Below are 27,152 nucleotides of genomic sequence, written 5' to 3'. Positions count from 1 at the left end.
CATTTTTACACATTGTGGCAGGCAGTCCCAAGAAAGACAGAAAGAAAGACAGAAAGAAAGAAAGAAAGAAAGAAAGAAAGAAAGAAAGAAAGAAAGAAACAGAAAGAAAGAAGAATTATATTTACCCTCTCCGCTGGCTCAGGCTCCTCGGTGCAGCTTCTGACGATTCCCGGGCAGTAGAGAAGGAGGAGGAGGGAGGTGGACGAGGGAGCCGCAGCAGCGCTGTGTTATTGGTGGAGACGCTGCTGCTGCCCCTCTGCTTCACTATAGGCTGTTCTCGGAAGACAGCCTATAGTGAAGCAGAGGGGCAGCAGCAGCAGCGCCTCCACCAGTAACAAAGCGCTGCTGCGGCTCCCTCCTCCACCTCCCTCCCTCCATGGCCGCTGCGCTCCTCTCCTCTCTCTCCGGGCGGCTGTGTGCTGCAGGCAGCGGTTGCCCGCAGCACACAGCGGCATGTAATGAGTCAGTTTGACTCATTACATGCTTTGGGCCCCTGGACAGAGGCGGGCCCCAGTGCAACGCACTGGTTGCACTGACGGTAGTTCCGCCTCTGGCCCTTATACACATAATGACACACATAGTGCCCCTTACACATATGTTGCACATTATTAATGCATTTAAACATGATACACATAATGCTTCTTACACATATTCCAAACACTACTGCACAACCAACCTACTCACATGCACACAACACTCACACTGCCACTAACACTGTTACCTCTGCCTCTGCTTGAATACAGATGTGTCCTCATAAATCTTGCCTCAATGCTAACGTCGGGCACTTTTTTTTAATGAAAATACATCTTATTTGCATTGCTATGTGGCTAGGATGCACAAGCAGCTTCTGATGATTAAAATGATATGCAGCATGCCTATATACTGTGTGAGACTGTGGCTGTATCTGCATATGAAATGCTACACACAGAATATAGGCATGCCTATATACTGTGTGAGACTGTGGCTGTATCTGCATATGAAATGCTACACACAGAATATAGGCATGCCGCATATCACCTTAATCAGCATAAGCTGCTGATGCCCCTAGGCATATCAAATGTCCTAGGCAATTGCCTAGTTTGCCTATGCCTATGGCCGGCTCTGCACTGCCCAATATGTTGGCAGAGGAGAAGCATTACAGGGTGGTGGTGGGCTGATCACACCGATTTGCCTACATTAATTTCAGCAGCACTGCGCAGGAAATATCCCCCTTAGCAGCTGACCCAGGCCAGGACCCTCCCTGCTCTCCAAGGCTTGATACACCTCCCCCATAATGCTGACATGACATGAGTGGACTTCTCATTCTAAAAAATTCTGATCACAGTAAAAAGATAATTGCACCAGTTTATGTTTTGTTTTTACTTGCACCAGTTTTAATTGCACTAGTGCCAGGGTTTGGTTACTTGTCACTGCACTGTACACGCTCACCGTCTCGCAATGTCACATAACTTCTACACCACAGGGCGAGTCCCTGGCCTGACTCTCTAATCACACACTTACTGGGAGTCTAGTGAAAAACGCACGGCGACATAAACTCGGGGATATAAGAGCTGGTTTCCAGACACAAAACGGGTTGTTCCTGTTTGTTTGGCCCTTGCAGCTGATTCTACGCTCCCTGCTGCACCAGTGGTTGCAGAACAAGGAGGGCCACACAGAGCCCGGGCCAGCAGTGCGAGTGCGGGATACAGTTTGGGTGACAGCCAGTGGTGAAGGAGTTAACGTAGCGACGGGAAAGCGTAGCCCCGCCCCCATGGTATGAGTCGCTGTAACCCCGGCGGCGGCTGCTGGGCCCAGTCATCTATAGCAGCGGCGGCATCCGTACAGTAGCAGCAGCAGCCATGAGCGGAGACGGTGCCGCGGAGCAGAGGGACGCGGCCGAGGACGACGATGTTGGGGTCACCCCTTTTAACCCCTTCCTGCACGAGTTTCACCCCGAGGGGTTCTGGCAGAAATTTCGGGTGAGTTGCAAAATAGAGATGAAAGGGCATTCTAGGAGGTCACTGTGTGCCAGCCAGGGGCAGTAGTTCTGGGGGTGCTGAGTGCTGGCAGAGGGGCACTGCGAGGCATGCAGCAGCCTGCTAAAGTTCTGCAGTGGGTGGGAGAGAGCTGCTGCTCTGTGTACGCAGGGAGAGCAGCACTGCAGAGACAGGAGCAAAGTAATGTATACCTTCATCACTGAGTACAGTGCCTGATTGTTTATCTATCTTTATATATATATATATATATATATATATATATATATATATATATATATATATATATATATATAGTACCCCAATCCCAAGACTGAATGCTGCACATTTAATACTATTGCAAGGTTGAAGCCTGTTTTCATGCGGAAAGACCCGGGTATTGTTTGGGTCTTTGGGATGCACAATGTCTTTTTCAATTTCAGTTACAGTGGAGGTCACTAAGAAGTCTACCTAATGTATATCACAAAACCCCTTGGTTTGGCACCAATCGCAAACCTAACCTCCGCCATCAGGCGATGCCTCCAGCTAGAGGTGCGTGGAAAGACGAAAAAACCTTCAGAGGTAGACTGTACAACACCGTTAAAATACTGTGGCATTTAGCCTCATCTTTGGCTAAAATCAGTGGTTCCCAAACTTTTTTTAATCACGGCGCCCTAGAGTATGAGATTTGTTTCGCGGCTACCCTAGGCCAAAAGTTTCTTTACATTAAGTAATACACCTTTCACATCGCAATGCCGGGTCGCACCCGGGAATTGGAAACGGGTCCTTCCTGGGTGCGACCTGGCATTGGACCCTTGCACATTGGCTTTCCGATCCGGTAATGTGCCATGTCGGGTTGGCATCGGGGGAGGGTGCGGAGGCATCACTGGAAGATGAGATCATATCCACGCCGCCTCTGCCTATACTATGAACGGGTCCCGGGACACATCGACCCGGCAACCCGTTCACAGTGCACCTGACCAGGGAATTTGGCAGTGACTCCTTTCACACCGCTCAGCGACCCGCGTTGACCCGGCAATATACCGGTTTGATACTGGGTTATTTGTGCGGTATGAGTTGTGTTTATATGTCGTCCTTAGGTTCAAGTGTGTGGGGAGGATTTGCTTTTGTTTGCCACATGTTATGATTAGTAGTCACCAGCTCTGAATTTTGTCTATTACATTGACCATAAATAATTTGAACTGGTCCTGGACCACCACCCCAGGGCACACCTCAAGTGCCCGCAGGTACACCAGGGTGCCTAGGCACAAAGATTGAGTACCGCTGGCTTAAAATAATGTTATTTGGGAAAATCCAGGCGGCCTTTATGATATGTGGGAGTTTTGTGAAAACTTAATTACGTTGCTTGGAGCTTGTGTCCACCAAAGCGCAGCATGGAGGTGCAAAACTGGTCTGATTAAAAATATAGGATGAGAGATCCAACATCCGCTATAAACGTGAAGCTCTTTTTGTGAAGCGGAAATGCCTTGGAGAATTCTTAGGTGAACTTGCTTTAATCAATGAGTATGAGTTTTCTTTTCACTATATTTTCAATGCCAACCAATCACTTTGTTTTGGTTGCTTGGTACACATTTTGTGCTTTAATACTCTAGGTTCAGATAGTATATATTCCCATACATTATAGTGATGACTCTTTAAACCTTTTGTGAGTATTGTATTACTAATCCCAGTCACAAGATTGTGCACTGAGAGCTACAGTCATGCAGAGCTGATCTATGCTTAGTCTTGTTTTGAGTAGTTGGTTATAATATAATAGGCCTCTGTGTTGTGCTATCATGAGTCTCAGAGCTTAACCTTTGGTTCATGACTTATTTGGGTTACATATACAGTAAGTAACCTGTGTTTTTTCTCTCTATTAAATTGGCTAAAGGGTGGTTATGTAAGACCTCTCTTTATTTCCCCTACATTTAGGTCGTTTATAACTATATTTTGTACAACATAACTGGCCTGTGTACTGCTCACCTTAAACATGGCCTCTGTCCCAGAGCCTAGTGACAAGAAGACAGCAGTGTTTGTGAGTCTGTGCCAGAGGCCTAACTGCTCATTAGTAACCAGGGAAACATGAGCGTTCTGGCTTCTCACATCTCTGTTTATACAAATAGCATTCTATATACTATTTATGACAAACTAGAGCTGTTTACGTGGAGCTAGTAATGCTGCTGGTAAATGTGTGTAGCTGCTCCTACTTCTTTAACCCTTTGTTTGTATCACTCTTGCGGTGCCCTGGGGCTGTCTGGCTGGGTGGCTCTGGGGTGTCCTGCCCCCTGGACCTGAACCCCTATAGTTAGTGTTAGGGACTTACCCAATGAGAGGATACCTTGGCGCGGTGGGTAAGCTCATAGCCCTGACCAGGATTATGCTAAATGCCTCTGGTTATTACAGGTTGAGCTAGTGTGAGATAGTGCACCTGCACCTCTTTTCCATTGTATACTGTATTAAGTCTCAAGCAGAGTAGCACCTCATTACCTAATTATGGTGTGCAAACTAGGGCCCCCTTCACTTCGCAGCCTAATATGTCCCAGGGTAATTAAATGACTTCTATGTTTACATATATTCTACATATACATATTTTAAAACCACCCCTTCAGATTTATATATATATATATATATATATATATATATATATATATATATATATTAATAAAAATCTGACAACCCTCATTTTAAGTCATATGTAATGAACTGGAGTACCCCTTGCTCGTATCTGGTATACACATACCACAGTGAGAGAAGGCAGATATCCATCTTGTGCTATGCCCTTATATTGTATAACATTCTATGCAGAAATGATAGGTTGCCAGCAGCATTATTTTGGATCTGTGCCCTGCTTAAAAAGAACTGCGTGTGAGTTATAATTAAATATATAGTATCTACAGTTATTTGTATTGTAGTATAGCGAGTGCAGATTTGTGCTGTTTCACATTATATTAGTATCTAATTCATCATAAGTTCATACTTCTAATATTAATGATGCTTTAAAAAGGGTACTGTAAAGGCTTTAAACAGTTCCTGACAGTGAAAGCCATATGAGTACATTATTGGATATTCCTTGCCCTAACCCTGAGTTACTATATACTGCATTCTAAAGTACAGTAGCAATATCCCATTGAGCTTGTGAAAGATCCATATTTTCTATAAACCTGCAAATCTGTTTTTATTTGCAGTTTAGCAATTGTAGCCGACTGCGCATTCATCTTAGGCGCACTTTGTATGTGCTTCAGTGGTCTTAAGGTGGGCACACACTAGGCGATGTGCTCTGAGCGACGTCGCCTAGTGTTTCCCGCTCCCGTCCCCGGGCGTACACTCTGAGCGATATGACGTTCATATCGCTCAGTGATGTCACGCAGCGGCTGGGCCGTGCAGGCAGCTCCTGGACGACAGTCCAGATTGAGCTGCCTGCACGGCCAACAGCGAGGGTCGGCAGCGGCATACACGCTTGCCAAGAAAATGAGCGACGTCACTCGAGAAGGGTGAAAATTAGCGACATTGCTCATTTCTCGGCAAGTGTATATGCACCTTGACAGTGACTGTTGCAGGGCGGATTTATTTGCAAAGCGATTGACAGTCAGGTACCATTTGGGGAGGTAACTGGGAGGGAGGCAGATATGGGGGTGTGGTGGTGGTGGTGGGGGGGGGGGGGGGGGTAATCTAGACTGCATGCCTTAATTCAAAAGTTAAAGATAACTGCTACCATGCTGAGACTTGTGGTTCCACACTGAAAGAAGAATTATTGCAGGTGCTCACCCTAAACACAAAGTAATAATAATAATAATAATAATAATAAACTCTGCAATTTAGCATAGAGCAAAAATGAGGTGCTTGGCATAATGTTTGACCCAGAAGATATGGGCCCACCCACTACATCAAAGTGACCTCATCAGGTGGATTCCTAACACTAAAGCTGCATAAACACGGTGCAATGTAATCTTACGATTTTGACTATATACAGTAGTCAAAATCGTAAGGAAAGTTCATGCAAATCGCCCCGTGTGTAACAGCTCGCGATGCGCGCTCCCGTGGGGTCTGTATCTCAAGGAAAGATACTGCGCAGGCAAGTCAGTCTTGGCTATATTAAGTACAATCTAGTATAGTCAAAATCTCACATAAGGTGCATACACACTGGGCGTTTTTGCCCAGCGTGTCTGCACAGCGATGATGTAAACATCGCTGGCAGGAAAATAGCTCAATACATACACACTGAGCGATTTTCCCTGTGCCCAGCGATGTTTACGGGGAATGAAGCAGGAGTAGGAGACTGTGGAAAGTGCTTCACTCGACTGTTCAAACAGCCTGACGGATGGCGGCGGCCAGCGATGATGCGGGAGTGCGCATCAGCGCTCATCGCCCGGCCATACACACTGGGTCAAAGTAGCTCAAAACGGCAAAAGTGAGCTACTTTGAGCTCAAAATCGGCTAGTGTATATGAGCCTATAGTCAAAATCTCAAGTAAAGATGGTCCATATTAGTGGTTCAGGGCTTCGGGCAGTTCAGAGGAAACCGCAAAGTCAATATCTTACCGTGTGTATGCACCTTTAGATACAAGTCCAGGGCACGGGACCCCCAAGCCAGCATAGCCAGCGTTGTACAAATGTAGTCAGGACTTAACCACAATAGAGTTTACTACGACTACTATTATTATTATTAGCAGCAGTGCATGGTGATTTGGGTGTGCACCTGCAATTTATCTTCTTCCTGTGTGAAACTACAAGTCTCAGCATGGTAGCATCTCTCATTACGTTTGGAATTAGGGTGGGCAGTCTAGCCCGCCCCCCACCCAACCCAACCCCACAATATATTTTATTTTGTGTACATGCATACACTATAAGGCAGAGACTCCTTCAGCTTGACTGGCACCCCTTCCACCTGCCCTGGGTGTTTTTAATCAGGAATGTGTTCCTAGCATGTGCAGACTTACCATAATAGGGCCTTTCCCAATATGCAGTCATTATTAAATGTATACAATTTGTCAGTTTAAGGGATGAGTTTGGGGCGAAAGGCCCCCTGGGTTGGTGTGGCCTGCTGCCTTGAATTATCACATTGTAATATTTAAATCCGCACCTTTTTAGTCCCTTATTATTTTACTACATATGTAACACCTATTAACATTACCTCTCACCCATGTAACATTCTTAAGAAATAACTTATGCTTCTTATTAACACTTGCTAGCACTTTAACCTCTCACTAGTGTGATGCCTTGGGGTGGTTGTCCTATGCTGTCTTGGGGTGGATCCTGTGTCCTGGACTGGAACCTTAGTCTTAGGGACCCACCTGATGATGAGGTCACCTGGACGCGGTGGGTGTGTCCATGTAGTTTTGGCCAAAAATTATACAGAGCACCTAATTCTTATGTTCAATTGCAGAGTTTATTGTTATTATTATTATTATTATTATTGTTGTTGTTGTTGTTGTTGTTGTTAGCAGTACTTGGCACCTGTGGTGTGCACCTGCAGTTTTTCTTCTTTCTGAGTGGTGGCAAATATGCAGGCATGCCAGGACCGTTTCTGGTACTTTCCTGAGCCTGCGACGGCAATCCCGTATGCAGTTATAATGTCTCTGGAGTCTTTCTTCCTAAGGCCATGCTGCGTGGCTGTATGGTTACTCAGAAGTACCATAATTGGCTGATCTCTGGCCTACACTGCGTTTTTGTATGCAGCAACCGGGACTCGCAAAACTGGCAGCGGGTGTCTCCATTCAAATCTAGGCGGCTGCAGCATTTGCATGATTTCACGCACTTGATGCATAAGCATTCACATCTGCATTAGTGTACATCCCTGAAGTATGGTAACATCAAGACAGGATTTCTTACAGCTGCTAGCAATGGCAAACCATAGAATATCACACAAAGGCATAAGGAACTCTGGATGAGTGATTGTTAGATTTGGGTCATGTGTATAAAATGTCAGACCCAAAGTTTACAAGTAAAGCATTGGATTTGTGCAGACTGGGCTTCATTCACCCCACAGATCCTTATAGTTGCACAGAAACTCAGATATTGATGGCAGATGAGTACCACTCAGCCCACATAGTCTGCCCCTTTATTTTTATCCTTTAGTAGGTAATCTCAACCCTTAGTTCTTTGTAAGGATATCCATATGCCCTATCTCAAGCATGGTTAAATTGCTCTACTGTCTTATCCTGTACCACCTCTGATGGGAGGCTATTCCATTACCTTTTTTTGTGAAGTCATTTTTCCTTAAATTTCCTCTGAACCTGTCTCCCTCTAGTTTCAGTGTATGTCTTCAAGTTCTAATACTTATCTTCCTTAGAAGAATGTTTCCCTCTTGAACTTTGTTAGAAACCATCAACTATACCAAAGGTTTTATCATGTCCACCTGTCTCTTATGGGTGCGATCAGCGCGAAAAAGGGGGTCACTAGAATATCGTCCCACGATCTCCCGTCACTTTAGACGGGAGATCGGGGGCAGAAATCCCGCCCATGGTCTCCAGAACTGTACACCGTATTCCAGATGAGGCCATACAAATGACCTTATAAAAGTGGCATTATTACTTTTTTTTTTCTTTCTTACGGATTCCATTCCCTATGCAACCAAGCATGTGACTTGCCTTTCTCATACACACTTGGAAAAGGATACTTAGGTACCTGAAACGCATTGTGAATGCCATGCTTTGACGGGACTCCTGTATCTGGACTTCACTATTGAGGCAAAGCTGGGAGGTGTGCTGTCTGACCTGCCTATCAATCCGGACTTTGGCTGCTCCATAACCTTGACACACAACATCAGCCCAATCTGGTGTGAGCATAAAGGGAGAAACTGTCCATCCCTTTTTCTTTTCTTTTTTTCTTTATTTTAATTTGTTGTGGTTTGGAACTGTATGTCCTTAAGACACTTTACAGGATATGTGTTTCATGCTTTGGATATTGAAGCATTTTATTTGTATAGAATTGTTTGGATAAATGCACCTTCTTAATTTTATTCCTGGAAGTTATGTCATATATTGAATAAATCTTTATTGCACTTTATTGTGAATAGCCATCATTCTACAGAAAAGAGCGCTATCTTATTAAACCCTTTTATTTTCTAAATATGTGTTTAGTGTTCACTTATCTGAAAAATACAAAAGCTGCACATTTTCTGTTAACTGCGCTTACACAATATCCACCTATAGCTAAGTTCCTCCAATCCGCCAATGAATCGCTTAAATATCTCCCCATTTTTGCAAAGTGATACTTCCTGAAATCCATCTTTTTGAGTGACAGGAGTTGGGCCCCTGTGTTTATAATAAGTCATACTGCTTGATGATCACTGGATCTTAGGTTCTCACTGTATGTCTGATATTCTGTCACCGTTTGTGATTATTAAATCTAATATTGAGTCTTTGTTAGTGGGCTCCCTACCAATTGCTTGAGAGATGCTCTCTAAGGAATTTAGAAATTTGCCACTTGTAGCTGAACTTGCAAAAGACCCCTCCCAATTTACATCAGGTAGATTAAGGTCTCCCATGGTTATGACCTCTCCCTTTAAAGCCATTTTAGTGATGTCCAGCAATGGGTTCCTGTCCAAATCCTGCCTCTGGCCTGGTGGTCTATAGATCCCCCCAATGCAAATAGTGTCCTTCTCCCCCGTTTCTATGGTGAACCAAAGGGCCTTAGTTTTGTCTTCAATATTTTGTATTAAAGTAGCAATATTTTTTTTCCCCACATACATTGCTACCCCTCCTCAGATTCTACCGATTCTGTTTTCTTAAATAAATTGTATCCTGGTGTAGCTTTGTCCCAGTCATAATTCTCTCATTGCACCATTACTCTGTAATAGCCACAATATGTAAATCAGCCCTTATCAGTATTGTAGTTAGCTCTGGTATTTTGTCTCCTAAGCCCCTAGCATTTGCAATTTTTTTTTACTGTTCAGAAATCACACTCTGCCCTTTACAACATGGCTGCTCCTCACTAAATCTATAGTAAGTCTCTTTATCCTGACAGGTAGGACACAGGTGTTTGAAAGCAGGGGAATTCACCTCTCAAGCGCGGTCCATTAATACAGGGGCCCCTCAGAGCTGTGTCCTCTCACCCCTGCACTTCTCCTTGTACACAAATGACTGCACCTCAGAGGCGCAATCAGTAAAGATAATCAAATTCGCCGACGACACCACCGTCATCAGCCTCATCAAGGACGGAGACAAATCGGCCTATAGATGGGAAGTAGACCGGTTGGCCCAGTGGTGCAGCCACAACAACCTTGAGCTCAACCCCCTCAAAACTGTCGAGATGATAGTGGACTTCAGGAAGAAGTCAGCTAGTGCACCTCCGCTAACGATTGCTGACAGTGTGGTATCGCTAGTGGACTCCTTCAAGTTCCTGGGGACCACAATCTCCCGGGACCTTAAATGGGGGCCCAGCGCTTACTCCACTGTTCGCAAAGCGCAGCAGAGGTTGTTCTTCCTCAGGCAACTAAGGAAGTTCAACATCCCACAGAAGCTTCTGATCCTCTTCTACTCCGCGATTGTGGAGTCGGTACTGTGCTCCTCGATACTGTTATGGTATGGCTCCACTAGCGCGATGGACAGATGCAAGCTCCAAAAGGTGGTCAGAACCGCAGAGAAAATCATCAGGCTGACCTTCCCTCAGTCCAGGACCTGTTCCTGTCCAGAGCTAAAAAGTGGGCAATGAAGATAGTAAAGGACCAGCTACAACCCGGCCACAGCATGTTTAACTTGTTTCCTTCAGGCAGGCGTTACAGGGCCGTCCCCGCCAGCTCCTCCAGAAGCCTCAAAAGTTTCTTTCCCCAAGCGGTCCGCCTGCTGAACTCCTGAACATTGGCTGACTAGACGTACATGTAACTCACTTGTGTCCCTACGGTATACCTATCTGTCTGACTTTACTTGTCCCCACCTGCTTATCTGTTACCTACTTGGCTGTTGTATAGCAAACCGAAGACAAATTCCTAGTATACACAAGTATACATGGCCAATAAAGCTGATTCTGATTAAGACAAGTTACACCTAACCACAAATGGCCAAATGATCAATTAGCACTGTTTGAGTAAACACCAGGTAGCATGCGACAATAAACTGTTTCCCTGAACAACTTCCTCACACAGGCAATACCAATTGAAAGCAGTTTACTACATCAAAAACTTCAAAATAAACATGAGTTTGAACAAGAGAGAAATGTAGTGAGCAGATTGAATATGTCTTTTCATAGTTCAAAAACACAGATGATATGCATGAGATGAAGGTTCCTTTTTTGCAGCTGAGAAATTAATTACATACTTTTGTGGCATTAATGCAGTCTATGGGGTATATGCAATTAGCGGCGAATCGCGGCAATTTTTCGGCTGTTTTTTAATTCGACACAATTCGACCGTCTAATTTCGGCAAGTGGGTGCCGAAATTGACCATATTCAATAAAAAATGGATTCGACAGTCCCGCTGACGAAAAACGGCCGATTTGACGGATTTTGTTCCGATTTTTAAAAAACGGGGAAAAACCCGGAAAAAAAAATTGCGTGGGGTCCCCCCTCCAAAGCATAACCAGCCTCGGGCTCTTCAAGCCGGTCCTGGTTCTAAAAATCCGGGGGAAAAAATGTCATGGGATCCCCCGTATTTTTAAAACCAGCACCGGGCTCTGCGCCTGGTGCTGGTGCAAAAAATACGGGGGACAAAAAGAGTAGGGGTCCCCCGTATTTTTTACACCAGCATCGGGCTCCACTAGCTGGACAGATAATGCCACAGCCGGGGGTCACTTTTATACAGCGCCCTGCGGCCGTGGCATTAAATATCCAACTAGTCACCCCTGGCCGGGGTACCCTGGGGGAGTGGGGACCCCTTCAATCAAGGGGTGTCCCCCCCCAGCCACCCAAGGGCCAGGGGTGAAGCCCGAGGCTGTCCCCCCCCCCCCAATCCAAGGGCTGCGGATGGGGGGGCTGATAGCCTTTGGAAAAATGAAAGAATATTGTTTTTTCCAGTAGTACTACAAGTCCCAGCAAGCCTCCCCCGCAAGCTGGTACTTGGAGAACCACAAGTACCAGCATGCGGGAGAAAAACGGGCCCGCTGGTACCTGTAGTTCTACTGGAAAAAAAATACCCAAATAAAAACAGGAGACACACACCGTGAAAGTAAAACTTTATTTCATACATGCCGACACATACATACTTACCTATGTTGACACGACGTTCGGTCCACTTGTCCAAGTAGAATCCGGGGTACCTGTGAAAAAAATTATACTCGCCTCAATCCAGTGTCCAGGTTATAATCTACGTACTTGGCAAAACAACAAAACGGCAACCCGGACCAAACGGACTGAAAGGGGTCCCATGTGTAAACATGGGACCCCTTCAAAAGCACTGTTGTCGAATTTCCAAACTTCAATTGAATATACTTTTGGTGAATTGCTGCATTTGTACCATTGCAAAAATGTCGAATTTGACAAATGTTGAATTTCAAAAAGTCGAATTTTGAAAGTCCGTTTTTTTGACGGAAAGTACTGAATTGCATTGTCGATTTTTTTTTTTTTTTTTTTTTTTTTTTTTTTTTTTGGCGAAAAAGTCCAGTTTTTCGACAATTTCGGGAATTCGACCGCAATTGCATATACCCCTAAGTGGTAGTGTTTGTTTGTAGATGTTTACCTTCAGTTTCCCTTTGGTTTAAGGCTGCTATAATGCTGCTATTATGATAACAATAACACTTTTTTATGTCAGCACTACAATGAAATCATCTACAGCAGTGTTTTTCAACCACTGTGCCGTGGCACACTAGTGTGCCCTGAGCAGTATCCAGGTGTGCCGCCATAGAAACACAGCCAGGCCCGTCAGTGTTTTGCCGCTACCGAGGCCCTGGAACGATCAATACTGGTGGGTTTAGTGGTTGCAGAGCCAGTTCTTATTTTGGACCCGGGCAGTGTTGGGCTCTTCTGGCTTTCTCAGATGTGGCTCAGGCATTACCTATGGAGAAGCTGCGACATGACATCCTAGGACATGCAACTACACCATGTATCACCATTATATTTGAATGTGCCTTGGCAATATATTGTTCAGTGTGCCGCGAGTTGTAAAGGGTTGAAAATCTCTGATCTACAGCCTTGCAATGGTCTTTAAATAGTGAAATGTGCCTTGTGAATGCAATGATTACAAACTCCTCCCAAACATTCCCATTTAAAAGCCCAGGCAGTAAATTACAGTAGCTTACACAAACAAGCATTACATACCAACATGGCAGACAACTGAATCTTAACAAAGAAAAAAAACAAAAACAAACACCTTTTCAATATACCTATACAATATAACACTGCTATTCAATACAATCCTATTTTGTTCACATCTGATGGGAGTAATGATTGTTCAAGTTACCTGTTGATGAGAAAGAGTGATGAGTAGTCAATTCACAATTAATAACAGCTGATGATATAACTTAAGACTGGTATAACGTTAATGATTATAATACTTTTATGTCTGTGCTGCTATGGAAGCACCTAAAGCCCTGGCCTGCAGCCTTACAATCAAATTACAATCTGCATTACGGTCCCTGGTCCAAGTGTACATTTTCAGTATAGTGGTCATTGATTTCTATTCCAATCACTCTTCATAGTGGGGTGAACAGGGAGTGCAGTTTGATCACTGGGAGGAATGTTTGTTTCTCTGACGTCCTAGTGGATGCTGGGTTCTCCGAAAGGACCATGGGGAATAGCGGGCTCCGAAGGAGGCTGGGCACTCTAGAAAGATTTAGGACTACCTGGTGTGCACTGGCTCCTCCCACTATGACCCTCCTCCAAGCCTCAGTTAGATTTTGTGCCCGGCCGAGGTTGGATGCACACTAGGGGCTCTCCTGAGCTCTTAGAAGAAAGATAGTCTTAGGTTTTTTATTTTCAGTGAGACCTGCTGGCAACAGGCTCACTGCAGCGAGGGACTAAGGGGAGAAGAAGCGAACTCGCCTGCTTGCAGCCGGATTGGGCTTCTTAGGCTACTGGACACCATTAGCTCCAGAGGGATCGACCGCAGGCCCAGCCTTGATGTTCGGTCCCGGAGCCGCGCCGCCGTCCCCCTTACAGAGCCAGAAGCAAGAAGATGGTCCGGAAAATCGGCGGCATGAAGACATCAGTCTTCACCAAGGTAGCGCACAGCACTGCAGCTGTGCGCCATTGCTCCTCTCACACTTCACACTCCGGTCACTGAGAGTGCAGGGCGCTGGGGGGGGGCGCCCTGAGGCAGCAATAAAAACACCTTGGCTGGCAAAAATACCTCAATATATAGCCCCAGGGGCTATATATGAGGTAAATACCCCTGCCAGATTCCATAAAAAAGCGGGAGAATAGGCCGCGGAAAAGGGGCGGAGCTATCTCCCTCAGCACACTGGTGCCATTTTTCCCGCACAGCTCCGCTGAAAGGAAGCTCCCTGGCTCTCCCCTGCAGACTACACTACAGAAAAGGGTAAAAAAGAGAGAGGGGGGGGCATTTAATTTGGCGCAGTATATAGTTTATATTAAAAAGCAGCTTTAAGGGACATAACTCAGTTAGTCCCTGCCTTATATAGCGCTCTGGTGTGTGCTGGCATACTCTTACTCTGTCCCCCCAAAGGGCTTTTGTGGGTCCTGTCCTCTATATAGAGCATTCCCTGTGTGTGTGGAGTGTGTCGGTACGGCTGTGTCGACATGTTTGATGAGGATAATGAGGTGGAGGCGGAGCAGATGCCTTTAGAAGGGATGTCACCCCCTGGGGGGCAGACACCTGAGTGGATGAGCTTATGGAAAGAAATGAGTGCACGTATAGACTCATTACGTAAGAAATTTGACGACATGCCGACTGTGGGACAGCCGAGTTCTCAGCTCGTGCCTGTCCAGGTGTCTCAAAAGTCATCAGGGGCTCTGAAACGCCCGCTATCTCAGATGGCACAAGTAGATGTCGACACGGATACTGACACCAGTGTCGACGACGACGAGTCACATTTAATGCCCATTAAGGCCATTCACTGCATGATTGAGGCAATGAAAGAGGTGTTAAATATTTCTGATTTACATCCAGGTACCACAAAAAAGGGTATTATGTTTGGGGAGAAAAAACTACCTGTAGTTTTTCCCCCGTCAGATGAATTAAATGAAGTGTGTGAAGAAGCGTGGGCTTCCCCTGATAAGAAATTGGTAATTCCTAAGAAGGTACTAATGGCGTTCCCTTTCCCGCCAGAGGATAGGTTACGTTGGGAAACACCTCCTAGGGTGGATAAAGCGCTCACACGTTTGTCTAAAAAGGTGGCACTACCGTCTCAGGATACGGCCGCCCTTAAGGAACCTGCTGATAGAAAGCAGGAGGCGATCCTGAAGTCTGTATATACACACTCAGGCATTATACTTAGACCAGCTATTGCGTCAGCATGGATGTGCAGTGCTGCCGCTGCGTGGTCGGATAAACTGTCAGAAAATATTGACACACTAGACAGAGACACGATTCTGCTAACAATTGACCATATCAAAGACTCAGTCTTATATATGAGAGATGCACAGCGGGAAATCTGCCGGCTGGCATCTAAAGTAAGTGCATTGTCCATCTCTGCTAGGAGATGCTTATGGACTCGCCAGTGGACTGGAGATGCAGATTCCAAAAGGCACATGGAAGTTTTGCCTTATAAGGGGGAGGAATTATTTGGGGATGGTCTCTCCGACCTAGTTTCCACAGCAACGTCTGGGAAGTCAGCATTTTTACCCCATGTCCCCTCACAGCCTAAGAAGGCGCCATTTTATCAGGTTCAGTCCTTTCGAACCCAGAAAAACAAGCGGGGAAAAGGAGGGTCTTTTCTGTCTAGAGGCAGAGGTAGGGGAAAAAGGCTGCAACAAACAGCAGGTTCCCAGGAGCAAAAGTCCTCCCCCGCTTCCCCTTCCAAGTCCGCCGCATGACGGTGGGGCTCCACAGGCGGAGCCAGGTACGGTGGGGGCCCGCCTCATGAATTTCAGCGATCAGTGGGCTCGCTCACAGGTGGATCCCTGGATCCTTCAATTAGTATCTCAGGGGTACAAGCTGGAATTCGAGGCGGCTCCACCCCACCGGTTCCTAAAATCTGCCTTGCCGATTGCTCCCTCAGACAGGGAGGCGGTGCTAACAGCGATTCACAAGCTGTATTCCCAGCAGGTGATAATCAAGGTACCCCTACTTCAACAAGGCCGGGGGTTACTATTCCACACTATTTGTGGTGCCGAAACCGGACGGTTCGGTGAGACCCATTTTAAATTTGAAATCCTTGAACACATACATAAAGAAATTCAAGTTCAAGATGGAATCGCTCAGGGCGGTTATTGCAAGCCTGGAGGAGGGGGATTACATGGTATCCCTGGACATCAAGGATGCTTACCTGCATGTCCCCATTTACCATCCTCACCAGGAGTACCTCAGATTTGTGGTACAGGATTGCCATTACCAATTCCAGACGCTGCCGTTTGGACTCTCCACGGCACCGATGGTATTTACCAAGGTTATGGCGGAAATGATGATACTCCTTCGAAAAAAGGGAGTTTTAATTATCCCATACTTGGACGATCTCCTAATAAAGGCACGATCCAAGGAACAGTTGTTAGTGCTACTCCCACTATCTCAGGAAGTGCTGCGCCAGCACGGCTGGATTCTGAATATCCCAAAGTCACAGCTGGTCCCGACGACACGTCTAATGTTCCTGGGAATGATTCTGGACACAGTCCAGAAAAAAGTGTTTCTCCCGGAGGAGAAAGCCAGGGAGTTGTCTTCTCTAGTCAGAGACCTCCTAAAACCAAAACAGGTATCGGTGCATCACTGCACGCGGGTCCTGGGAAAGATGGTAGCTTCTTACGAAGCAATTCCATTCGGCAGGTTCCATGCCAGAATTTTTCAGTGGGACCTGTTGGACAAGTGGTCCGGATCGCATCTTCAGATGCATCGCTTGATAACCCTGTCCCCAAGAACCAGGGGTCTCTTCTGTGGTGGCTGCAGAGTGCCCATCTTCTGGAGGGCCGCAGATTCGGCATACAGGACTGGGTCCTGGTGACCATGGATGCCAGCCTACGAGGCTGGGGGGCAGTCACAAAGGGAAGAAACTTCCAAGGACTATGGTCAAGTCAGGAGACTTCCCTTCACATAAATATTCTGGAACTAAGGGCCATTTACAATGCCCTAAGTCAAGCAAAATCCCTGCTCCTACACCAGCCGGTGCTGATCCAGTCAGACAACATCACGGCAGTCGCCCATGTGAATCGACAGGGCGGCACAAGAAGCAGGATGGCAATGGCAGAAGCCACAAGAATTCTCCGATGGGCGGAAAATCATGTACTAGCACTGTCAGCAGTGTTCATCCCGGGAGTGGACAACTGGGAAGCAGACTTTCTCAGCAGGCACGACCTCCACCCGGGAGAGTGGGGACTTCATCCAGAAGTCTTCCAAATGATTGTAAATCAGTGGGGTCGTCCACAGGTGGACATGATGGCGTCCCGCCTAAACAAAAAACTAGAGAGGTATTGCGCCAGGTCAAGAGACCCTCAGGCGATAGCTGTGGACGCTCTAGTGACACCGTGGGTGTACCAGTCAGTTTATGTGTTCCCTCCTCTACCTCTCATACCGAAGGTATTGAGAATAATAAGAAAGCGAGGAGTAAACACAATTCTCGTGGTTCCGGATTGGCCAAGAAGAGCGTGGTACCTGGAACTTCAAGAGATGATCTCAGAGGACCCGTGGTCTCTGCCGCTCAGACAAGACCTGCTACAGCAGGGGCCCTGTCTGTTCCAAGACTTACCGCGGCTGCGTTTGACGGCATGGCGGTTGAATGCCGGTTCCTGAAGGAAAAGGGCATTCCGGAGGAAGTCATTCCTACGCTTATTAAAGCTAGGAAAGAGGTTACAGCAAATCATTATCACCGCATATGGCGGAAGTATGTTGCATGGTGTGAGGCCGAAAAGGCCCCAAAAGAGGAATTTCAACTAGGTCGATTTCTGCATTTCCTGCAAGCAGGAGTTAATATGGGCCTAAAACTGGGCTCCATTAAGGTACAGATCTCGGCTCTGTCGATTTTTCTTTCAAAAAGAACTAGCTTCAGTACCTGAAGTTCAGACATTTGTTAAAGGAGTGCTGCATATTCAGCCCCCGTTTGTGCCCCCTGTGGCACCTTGGGATCTCAACGTGGTGTTGAGTTTCTTAAAATCACATTGGTTTGAGCCACTAAAAACCGTGGATCTGAAATATCTCACGTGGAAGGTGGTCATGTTATTGGCCTTGGCTTCTGCCAGGCGAGTATCAGAATTGGCGGCTTTGTCTTGTAAAAGCCCTTATCTGATTTTCCATATGGATAGGGCAGAATTGAGGACTCGTCCCCAGTTTCTCCCTAAGGTGGTGTCAGCGTTTCACCTGAACCAGCCTATTGTGGTGCCTGCGGCTACTAGGGACTTGGAGGACTCCAAGTTGCTAGACGTTGTCAGGGCCCTGAAAATATATGTTTCCAGGACGGCTGGAGTCAGAAAATCCGACTCGCTGTTTATCCTGTATGCACCCAACAAGCTGGGTGCTCCTGCTTCTAAGCAGACTATTGCTCGCTGGATTTGTAGTACAATTCAGCTTGCACATTCTGTGGCAGGCCTGCCACAGCCAAAATCTGTAAATGCCCGTTCCACAAGGAAGGTGGGCTCATCTTGGGCGGCTGCCCGAGGGGTCTCGGCTTTACAACTTTGCCGAGCAGCTACTTGGTCAGGGGCAAACACGTTTGCAAAATTCTACAAATTTGATACTCTGGCTGAGGAGGACCTGGAGTTCTCTCATTCGGTGCTGCAGAGTCATCCGCACTCTCCCGCCCGTTTGGGAGCTTTGGTATAATCCCCATGGTCCTTTCGGAGTTCCCAGCATCCACTAGGACGTCAGAGAAAATAAGAATTTACTCACCGGTAATTCTATTTCTCGTAGTCCGTAGTGGATGCTGGGCGCCCATCCCAAGTGCGGTTTATCTGCAATACTTGTACATAGTTATTGTTAACTAAATCGGGTTATTGTTGAGCCATCTGTTGAGAGGCTCAGTTGTTTCATACTGTTAACTGGGTTTCATATCACGAGTTGTACGGTGTGATTGGTGTGGCTGGTATGAGTCTTACCCGGGATTCAAAATCCTTCCTTATTGTGTACGCTCGTCCGGGCACAGTGTCCTAACTGAGGCTTGGAGGAGGGTCATAGTGGGAGGAGCCAGTGCACACCAGGTAGTCCTAAATCTTTCTAGAGTGCCCAGCCTCCTTCGGAGCCCGCTATTCCCCATGGTCCTTTCGGAGTTCCCAGCATCCACTACGGACTACGAGAAATAGAATTACCGGTGAGTAAATTCTTATTTTCTGTATAATCTTGTCAGTACTTGTTCTGTTTTGCGGATGCAACAGTTATTCTGAACAATACTTATCTGACAATATGTAATCATTGAAAAAAGTAGTCTGATAACGTTAAATGATCTCTTCGCACCTTTTAATCACTTCTTACTGTAAGACATAGTAAAGCTGTAAAGTTATAACCACTTATGTAGCTGTCTTAGGCTTCTTGTATATAACGTATAATAGATTGGGAACGCTAGAGCATGCATACAAGACTGCTTTATTAGGGACTGGATGCATCTCCTCAGCGTTTGTTCTGACTTTCAGACTGACTGTACTAAACAGTATCTACATTATTCGGACCTTGAATTATCTGCATTATATGTTTAGTTTTGAATTGCCTCTCCCGATCAATCATCATCTTTCAGATGACTGCAAGCACCGTACACACTGTGCAGACATAGCACTGTGTGTACAGGGCTTCTACAGGTTTCCATGTGATTGGATGTTCAAAGCTTTAAAAATGAAACAGGACATAAGATTTTAACATTTCGATCCCGGGTGTTGCAGGAGCGTTATAAGCCTTTATCGACTTAAGCTCCTGCATTAGCACTGCGTACACATGTTACCAATCCTTTGATATCATATGATAATGGCTTAATGCTTGTATCTGTGTTTCCTCACATTTACCAATTTTATAGATTTGGGCGGTAAATAAATGAGGTTAGGGCTTGTGTACAGGTTTTGTTTTTTGCTTGTTTCATACCTCATATAGCAACACTGGCAGTTGTAGCGCTACATTCATCAGCTCTACTAACTCTGAGGGGTTATTATTGATTGCCCAGTGGACAAGGCGTATCCCAGAATCCACTTTGATCCCTCCATGTGCCACAATTTGCGCAGGTATACAGAAATTTTCGCCAAAGCTCATAGGTTTATGAAGCCAGATGGCAGCATCTGCGGAGGAGTGGAAGTGTCCATTGGATAATGGGAGGAGATAGGGGAGTGAGTGAGATTATTGAAATGAGATACAGACCATCCCACTGAAATAAAATGAGAATAATATAATAACTACTAACCTACCTACTACTTTAGGCCATATGTACACAGTAACTTCTAATTCCACCTCTGTCCCAAACGTTGATAGAATGGAGGCGTGATAACCACACAGAATTGATTAGTCTATTATTATCTTTTATATGGTGACACCAAGAGCCCATAGCCCTGTACAGAGACGATTTTGATTATACATGCATAACAATAATTCAGTTTAATTTACTAGGTTTCATTTTCCTTTAGTACTGTAAGTGACAGTAGTCAGCAGTAGCACTGAAACTGATGGTGGTGCAGGGATGGGAAATACTACAACATTTTTTTTTTGTATTTTTTTTTCCCCATCCCTGCTCCAACATCTGCATCAGTAAATCTGGCCATATACTTTAAGATTGTCTGTCCTACCAACCAACTTGTTGGCATGTTGGAAGGAAAATCTGGTAATATGTGTGAACAAACAACAATCGACCATGTGCTCCCAAGCACTGGAAAATGGACAAAACCCATTTGATGTAACACATTTGTCTGAGAGACTGTTTTGTCCATTTTACAGTGTTTGGTAATAAATAGTCAATTGTCTTTTGCTACCCATACATTACCAGATTTTCTCTCCAACCAGCCACCTAGTTGTTTGGACAGACAGGTAATCTGAAGGTATATGGTTGTGGGTTTCCTCCCACAATCCAAAAATATGCTGGTGGGTTAATTGGCCTCCTACAAAAATAACCTAAGTGTGTGCGTGTTCATGTGTTTAGGACAGATTAGATGGGACAAGTGGTTCTTATCTGCCTTCAAATTCTGTTTCTACCCTTACGGCACCTATTCATCTAAGTGCTGATTCCACGACCTGGCCGGAAACACTGAATAGTGGCCATTGATGATTTGCCAATCGGAGAATTGCTAATTTTAACAAGGTTTAATATTCCCGATTCCTCAACTCGGCCATTGCCCCAATGCACATGTAATATATGGGGGTCATTAGTTTCATGCCATTATATCAAAAGCAGAATGGAGAGAAGTTCGGAACAAAACGGACCGACCTAACTGCCATGTGATATTACTATACCTGTTGCAGACATTCAAGGCAGCTATTTTGTCATCTGAACTAATTAAGAGAATGCACCCTACAAGGTTGACTTGCTTAAACTAAATGGTTTAAAAAAACAAAACAAAAACACTCTGTTTTTGTATTATGCTAGGACTACAGGCAGGATACAGTGACTTCTTAAAAAAAAAAAAAAAAAAAAAAAAAAAAAGCCTATTATAAAAAAAAAAGTTTTTTATTCAAAATGTTTAATGCCAGTACCATGCCCAGTGCTAATGCTTTACTCCCTTTTGTGTGTGTTTCTTTGAAAAGTGTATTTTTTATTTAACGTCCTAGTGGATGCTGGGGACTCCGTAAGGACCATGGGGAATAGACGGGCTCCGCAGGAGACATGGACACTTTAAGAAAGAATTTAGATTCTGGTGTGCTCTGGCTCCTCCCTCTATGACCCTCCTCCAGACCTCCGTTTGAATCTGTGCCCGGACGAGCTGGGTGCTGTTCAGTGAGCTCTCCTGAGCTTGCTGTAAGAAAGTATTTTGTTAGGTTTTTTATTTTCAGGGAGCTCTGCTGGCAACAGACTCCCTGCATCGTGGGACTGAGGGGAGAGAAGCAGCCCTACTCTCTGCAGATAGGTCCTGCTTCTTAGGCTACTGGACACCATTAGCTCCAGAGGGATCGTACACAGGATCTCACCCTCGTCGTCCGATCCCGGAGCCGCGCCGCCGTCCCCCTCGCAGAGCCGGAAGACAGAAGCCGGGTGAAAGAAGCAAGAAGACTTCGAAATCGGCGGCAGAAGACTCCAGTCTTCACTGAGGTAGCGCACAGCACTGCAGCTGTGCGCCATTGCTCCCACACTACACCCACATACTCCGGTCACTGTAAGGGTGCAGGGCGCAGGGGGGGCGCCCTGGGCAGCAATTAGAGACCTCTTTGGCAAAAGTTGGCATATATACAGTTGGGCACTGTATATATGTATGAGCCCCCGCCAAAAATTGTACATTAAAGCGGGACAGAAGCCCGCCACTGAGGGGGCGGGGCTTCTTCCTCAGCACTCACCAGCGCCATTTTTTCTCCACAGCTCCGCTGAGAGGAAGCTCCCCAGGCTCTCCCCTGCAGATACACGGTAGAAGAGGGTAAAAAGAGAGGGGGGGGGCACATAATTTGGCGCAAAAAAAAAAAAAAAACAATATACCAGCGGCTACTGGGTTAACATTAAGTTACTGTGTTATTCCTGGGTTAAATAGCGCTGGGGTGTGTGCTGGCATACTCTCTCTCTCTGTCTCTCCAAAGGGCCTTGTGGGGGAACTGTCTTCAAAAAGAGCATTCCCTGTGTGTGTGGTGTGTCGGTACGCTTGTGTCGACATGTTTGATGAGGAAGGCTATGTGGAAACAGAGCGGGAACAAATGAATGTGGTGTCTCCGCCGACGGCGCCGACACCTGATTGGATGGATATGTGGAAGGTTTCAAATGATAATGTTAATTCCTTGCATAAAAGGTTGGATAAAGCTGAAACCTTAGGACAGTCAGGGTCTCAGCCCATGCCTGATCCTATGTCGCAGAGGCCGTCAGGGTCTCCGAAGCGCCCACTATCCCAAATTGTTGACACAGATACCGACATGGATTCTGACTCCAGTGTCGATTACGATGATGCAAAGTTACAGCCAAAATTGGCTAAATCCATCCGTTATATGATTATAGCAATTAAGGATGTGTTGCACATCACAGAGGAAACCCCAGTCCCGGACAAGAGGGTTCATATGTATGGGGAAAAATGGCAGGTGGTGACCTTTCCCCCTTCACACGAGCTAAATGAGTTATGTGAAAAGGCTTGGGAATCTCCAGATAAAAAACTGCAGATTTCCAAACTGATGCTTATGGCGTATCCTTTCCCGCCAACGGACAGGTTACGCTGGGAATCCTCCCCTAGGGTGGACAAGGCTTTAACACGCTTATCCAAGAGGGTAGCCCTGCCGTCACAGGATACGGCCACCCTAAAAGATGCTGCGGATAGAAAGCAAGAGGGTACCCTGAAGTCCATTTATACACATTCAGGTACCTTACTAAGGCCGGCAATTGCGTCAGCCTGGGTGTGTAGTGCTGTAGCAGCATGGACGGATACCTTATCTGAGGAACTTGATACCTTAGACAAGGATACTATATTAATGACCCTGGGGCATATAAAAGACGCTGTCCTATATATGAGAGATGCTCAAAGAGACATTAGCCTACTGGGCTCTAGAATAAATGCAATGTCGATTTCTGCCAGAAGGGTCCTGTGGACTCGGCAATGGACATGTGATGCCGACTCAAAAAGGCACATGGAGGTTTTACCTTACAAGGGTGAGGAATTGTTTGGGGAGGGTCTCTCGGACCTGGTCTCCACAGCTACTGCTGGAAAGTCACATTTTTTGCTATGTTTCCTCACAACCTAAGAAAGCACCGTATTACCAAATGCAGTACTTTCGATCACAAAAAGGCAAGAAAGTCCGAGGTGCGTCCTTTCTTGCCAGAGGCAGGGGCAGAGGAAGGAAGCTGCACAACACAGCTAGTTCCCAGGAACAGAAGTCCTCCCCGGCTTCCACTAAATCCACCGCATGACGCTGGGGCTCCACAGGCGGAGCTAGGCCCGGTGGGGGCGCGTCTCCGAAATTTCAGCCACAAGTGGGTTCACTCCCAGGTGGATCCCTGGGCAATAGATATTGTGTCTCAGGGATACAAGCTGGAATTCGAAGAGATGCCCCCTCACCGATACCTCAAATCGGCCCTTCCAGCTTCCCCCTTAGAGAGGGAAATAGTGTTAGCTGCAATTCACAAATTGTATCTTCAACAGGTGGTAGTCAAGGTTCCCCTCCTTCAACAAGGAAAGGGTTATTATTCGACCATGTTTGTAGTACCGAAACCGGACGGTTCGGTCAGACCCATATTGAATTTAAAATCCCTGAACATGTACCTGAAAAGGTTCAAGTTCAAGATGGAATCGCTCAGAGCGGTCATCGCAAGCCTGGAAGGGGGGGATTTTATGGTGTCTCTGGACATAAAGGATGCATACCTTCATGTCCCCATTTATCCACCTCATCAGGCGTACCTCAGATTTGTGGTACAGGATTGTCATTACCAATTTCAGATGTTGCCGTTTGGTCTCTCCACGGCACCGAGAATATTTACCAAGGTAATGGCGGAAATGATGGTACTCCTGCGGAAGCAAGGGGGTCACAATTATCCCATACTTGGACGATCTACTCATAAAGGCGAAGTCCAGAGAGCAGTTGCTGATCAGCGTAGCACGCTCTCTGGAAGTGTTACGACAACACGGCTGGATTCTAAATATTCCAAAGTCGCAGTTGTTTCCTACGACTCGTCTGCCCTTCCTGGGCATGATTCTGGACACAGACCAGAAGAGGGTTTATCTCCCGATGGAGAAGGCTCAAGAACTCATGACACTGGTCAGAAACCTATTGAAACCAAAACAGGTGTCGGTGCATCACTGCACGCGAGTCCTGGGAAAGATGGTGGCATCATACGAGGCCATTCCCTTCGGCAGGTTCCATGCAAGGACCTTTCAATGGGATCTACTGGACAAATGGTCCGGATCACATCTTCAGATGCATCGGTTAATCACCCTATACCCCAGGGCCAGGGTGTCTCTTCTGTGGTGGCTGCAGAGTGCTCACCTACTCGAGGACCGCAGATTCTGCATTCAGGACTGGGTCCTGGTGACCACGGATGCAAGCCTCCGAGGGTGGGGGGCAGTCACACAGGGAAGATATTTCCAAGGTCTGTGGTCAAGTCAGGAGACTTGCCTCCACATCAACATCCTGGAACTAAGGGCCATATACAACGCCCTACGCCAAGCGGAGTCCCTACTTCGCGACCAACCGGTTCTGATTCAATCAGACATCACCGCAGTGGCTCATGTAAACCGCCAAGGCGGCACAAGGAGCAGGGTGGCGATGGTAGAAGCCACCAGAATTCTTCGCTGGGCGGAGAATCACGTAAGCGCACTGTCAGCAGTGTACATCCCGGGAGTGGACAACTGGGAAGCAGACTTCCTCAGCAGACACGACCTCCACCCGGGAGAGTGGGGACTTCATCAGGAAGTCTTCACACAGATCACATATCGGTGGGAACTGCCACAGGTGGACATGATGGCATCCCGCCTCAACAAAAAGCTACAGAAGTATTGCGCCAGGTCAAGAGACCCTCAGGCGATAGCTGTGGACGCGCTGGTGACGCCGTGGGTGTTCCAGTCAGTCTATGTATTTCCTCCTCTTCCTCTCATACCAAAGGTGCTGAGAATCATAAGAAAAAGAGGAGTGAGAACAATACTCATTGTTCCGGATTGGCCAAGAAGGACTTGGTATCCAGATCTGCAAGAAATGCTCACAGAGGACCCGTGGCCTCTGCCTCTAAGACAGGACTTGTTGCAACAGGGGCCCTGTCTGTTCCAAGACTTACCGCGGCTGCGTTTGACGGCATGGCGGTTGAACGCCGGATCCTAGCAGAAAAAGGCATTCCGGATGAGGTCATTCCTACACTGATAAAGGCTAGGAAGGACGTGACGGCTCAACATTATCACCGTATATGGCGAAAATATGTTGCTTGGTGTGAGGCCAGGAATGCCCCTACGGAGGAATTCCAGCTGGGCCGTTTCCTTCACTTCCTACAGTCGGGAGTGACTTTGGGCCTAAAATTGGGTTCCATTAAGGTCCAAATTTCGGCCCTATCCATTTTCTTTCAAAAAGAACTGGCTTCTCTGCCTGAAGTTCAGACGTTTGTAAAGGGAGTGCTGCATATTCAGCCCCCGTTTGTGCCTGCAGTGGCACCTTGAGATCTTAACGTGGTGTTGAGTTTCCTGAAATCACACTGGTTTGAACCACTCAAGACGGTGGAATTGAAATATCTCGCGTGGAAGGTGGTCATGCTACTAGCCTTGGCTTCGACTAGGCGTGTGTCAGAATTGGCGGCTTTGTCACATCAAAGCCCTCATCTGGTTTTCCATGTGGATAGAGCAGAATTGCGGACCCGCCCACAATTTCTGCCAAAAGTGGTCTCATCCTTTCATATAAACCAACCCATTGTGGTGCCTGTGGCTACTACTGACTTGGAGGATTCCGAGTTACTGGATGTGGTCAGGGCTTTGAAGGTTTATGTAGCCAGAACGGCTAGGGTCAGGAAAACAGAATCTTTGTTTATCCTGTATGCTTCCAACAAGCTTGGGGCGCCTGCTTCAAAGCAGACTATTGCTCGCTGGATCTGTAACACGATTCAGCAGGCTCATTCTGCGGCTGGATTGCCGCTGCCTAAATCAGTTAAGGCCCATTCCACAAGGAAGGTGGGCTCTTCTTGGGCGGCTGCCCGAGGGGTCTCTGCATTACAGCTTTGCCGAGCGGCTACTTGGTCAGGTTCAAACACCTTTGCAAAGTTCTACAAGTTTGATACCCTGGCGGAGGAGGACCTTGTGTTTGCTCATTCGGTGCTGCAGTCATCCGCACTCTCCCGCCCGTTTGGGAGCTTTGGTATAATCCCCATGGTCCTTACGGAGTCCCCAGCATCCACTAGGACGTTAGAGAAAATTTGATTTTACTTACCGGTAAATCTATTTCTCGTAGTCCGTAGTGGATGCTGGGCGCCCGTCCCAAGTGCGGACTTTCTGCAATGCTTGTATATAGTTATTGCTTAAATAAGGGTTATGTTATAGTTGCATCAAGGTTGATCTGATGCTCTATTGTTGTTCATACTGTTAACTGGGTAAGGTTATCACAAGTTATACGGTGTGGCTGGTATGTATCTTGCCCTGGATTACCAAAATCCTTTCCTTGTACTGTCAGCTCTT

At 46.4% G+C, this 27,152-nt stretch overlaps 1 protein-coding gene across 2 annotated transcripts in view; it reads left to right on the top strand.

The window, feature by feature from the left end:
* The first annotated feature begins 1,615 nt into the window (after window positions 1-1,615).
* Window positions 1,616-27,152, top strand: part of LPCAT4 (lysophosphatidylcholine acyltransferase 4) — a 68,128-nt gene continuing 42,591 nt past the window's right edge. Inside the window, exon 1 of one of the 2 annotated variants that reach the window (XM_063913481.1) lies at window positions 1,616-1,958. In XM_063913481.1, coding sequence (XP_063769551.1) covers window positions 1,839-1,958 — 120 coding nt within the window. In that variant the 5' untranslated portion in view covers window positions 1,616-1,838. The remainder of the gene's footprint in view (window positions 1,959-27,152) is intronic. The other variant, XM_063913480.1, reaches the window with a different exon arrangement.

Source organism: Pseudophryne corroboree, chromosome 1 (genome assembly GCF_028390025.1).
Source record: "Pseudophryne corroboree isolate aPseCor3 chromosome 1, aPseCor3.hap2, whole genome shotgun sequence".
Lineage (NCBI taxonomy): Eukaryota > Metazoa > Chordata > Amphibia > Anura > Myobatrachidae > Pseudophryne > Pseudophryne corroboree.
The sequence above is the reverse complement of the archived record's forward strand: the minus strand, read 5'-3'. Positions and strand labels throughout refer to the sequence as shown.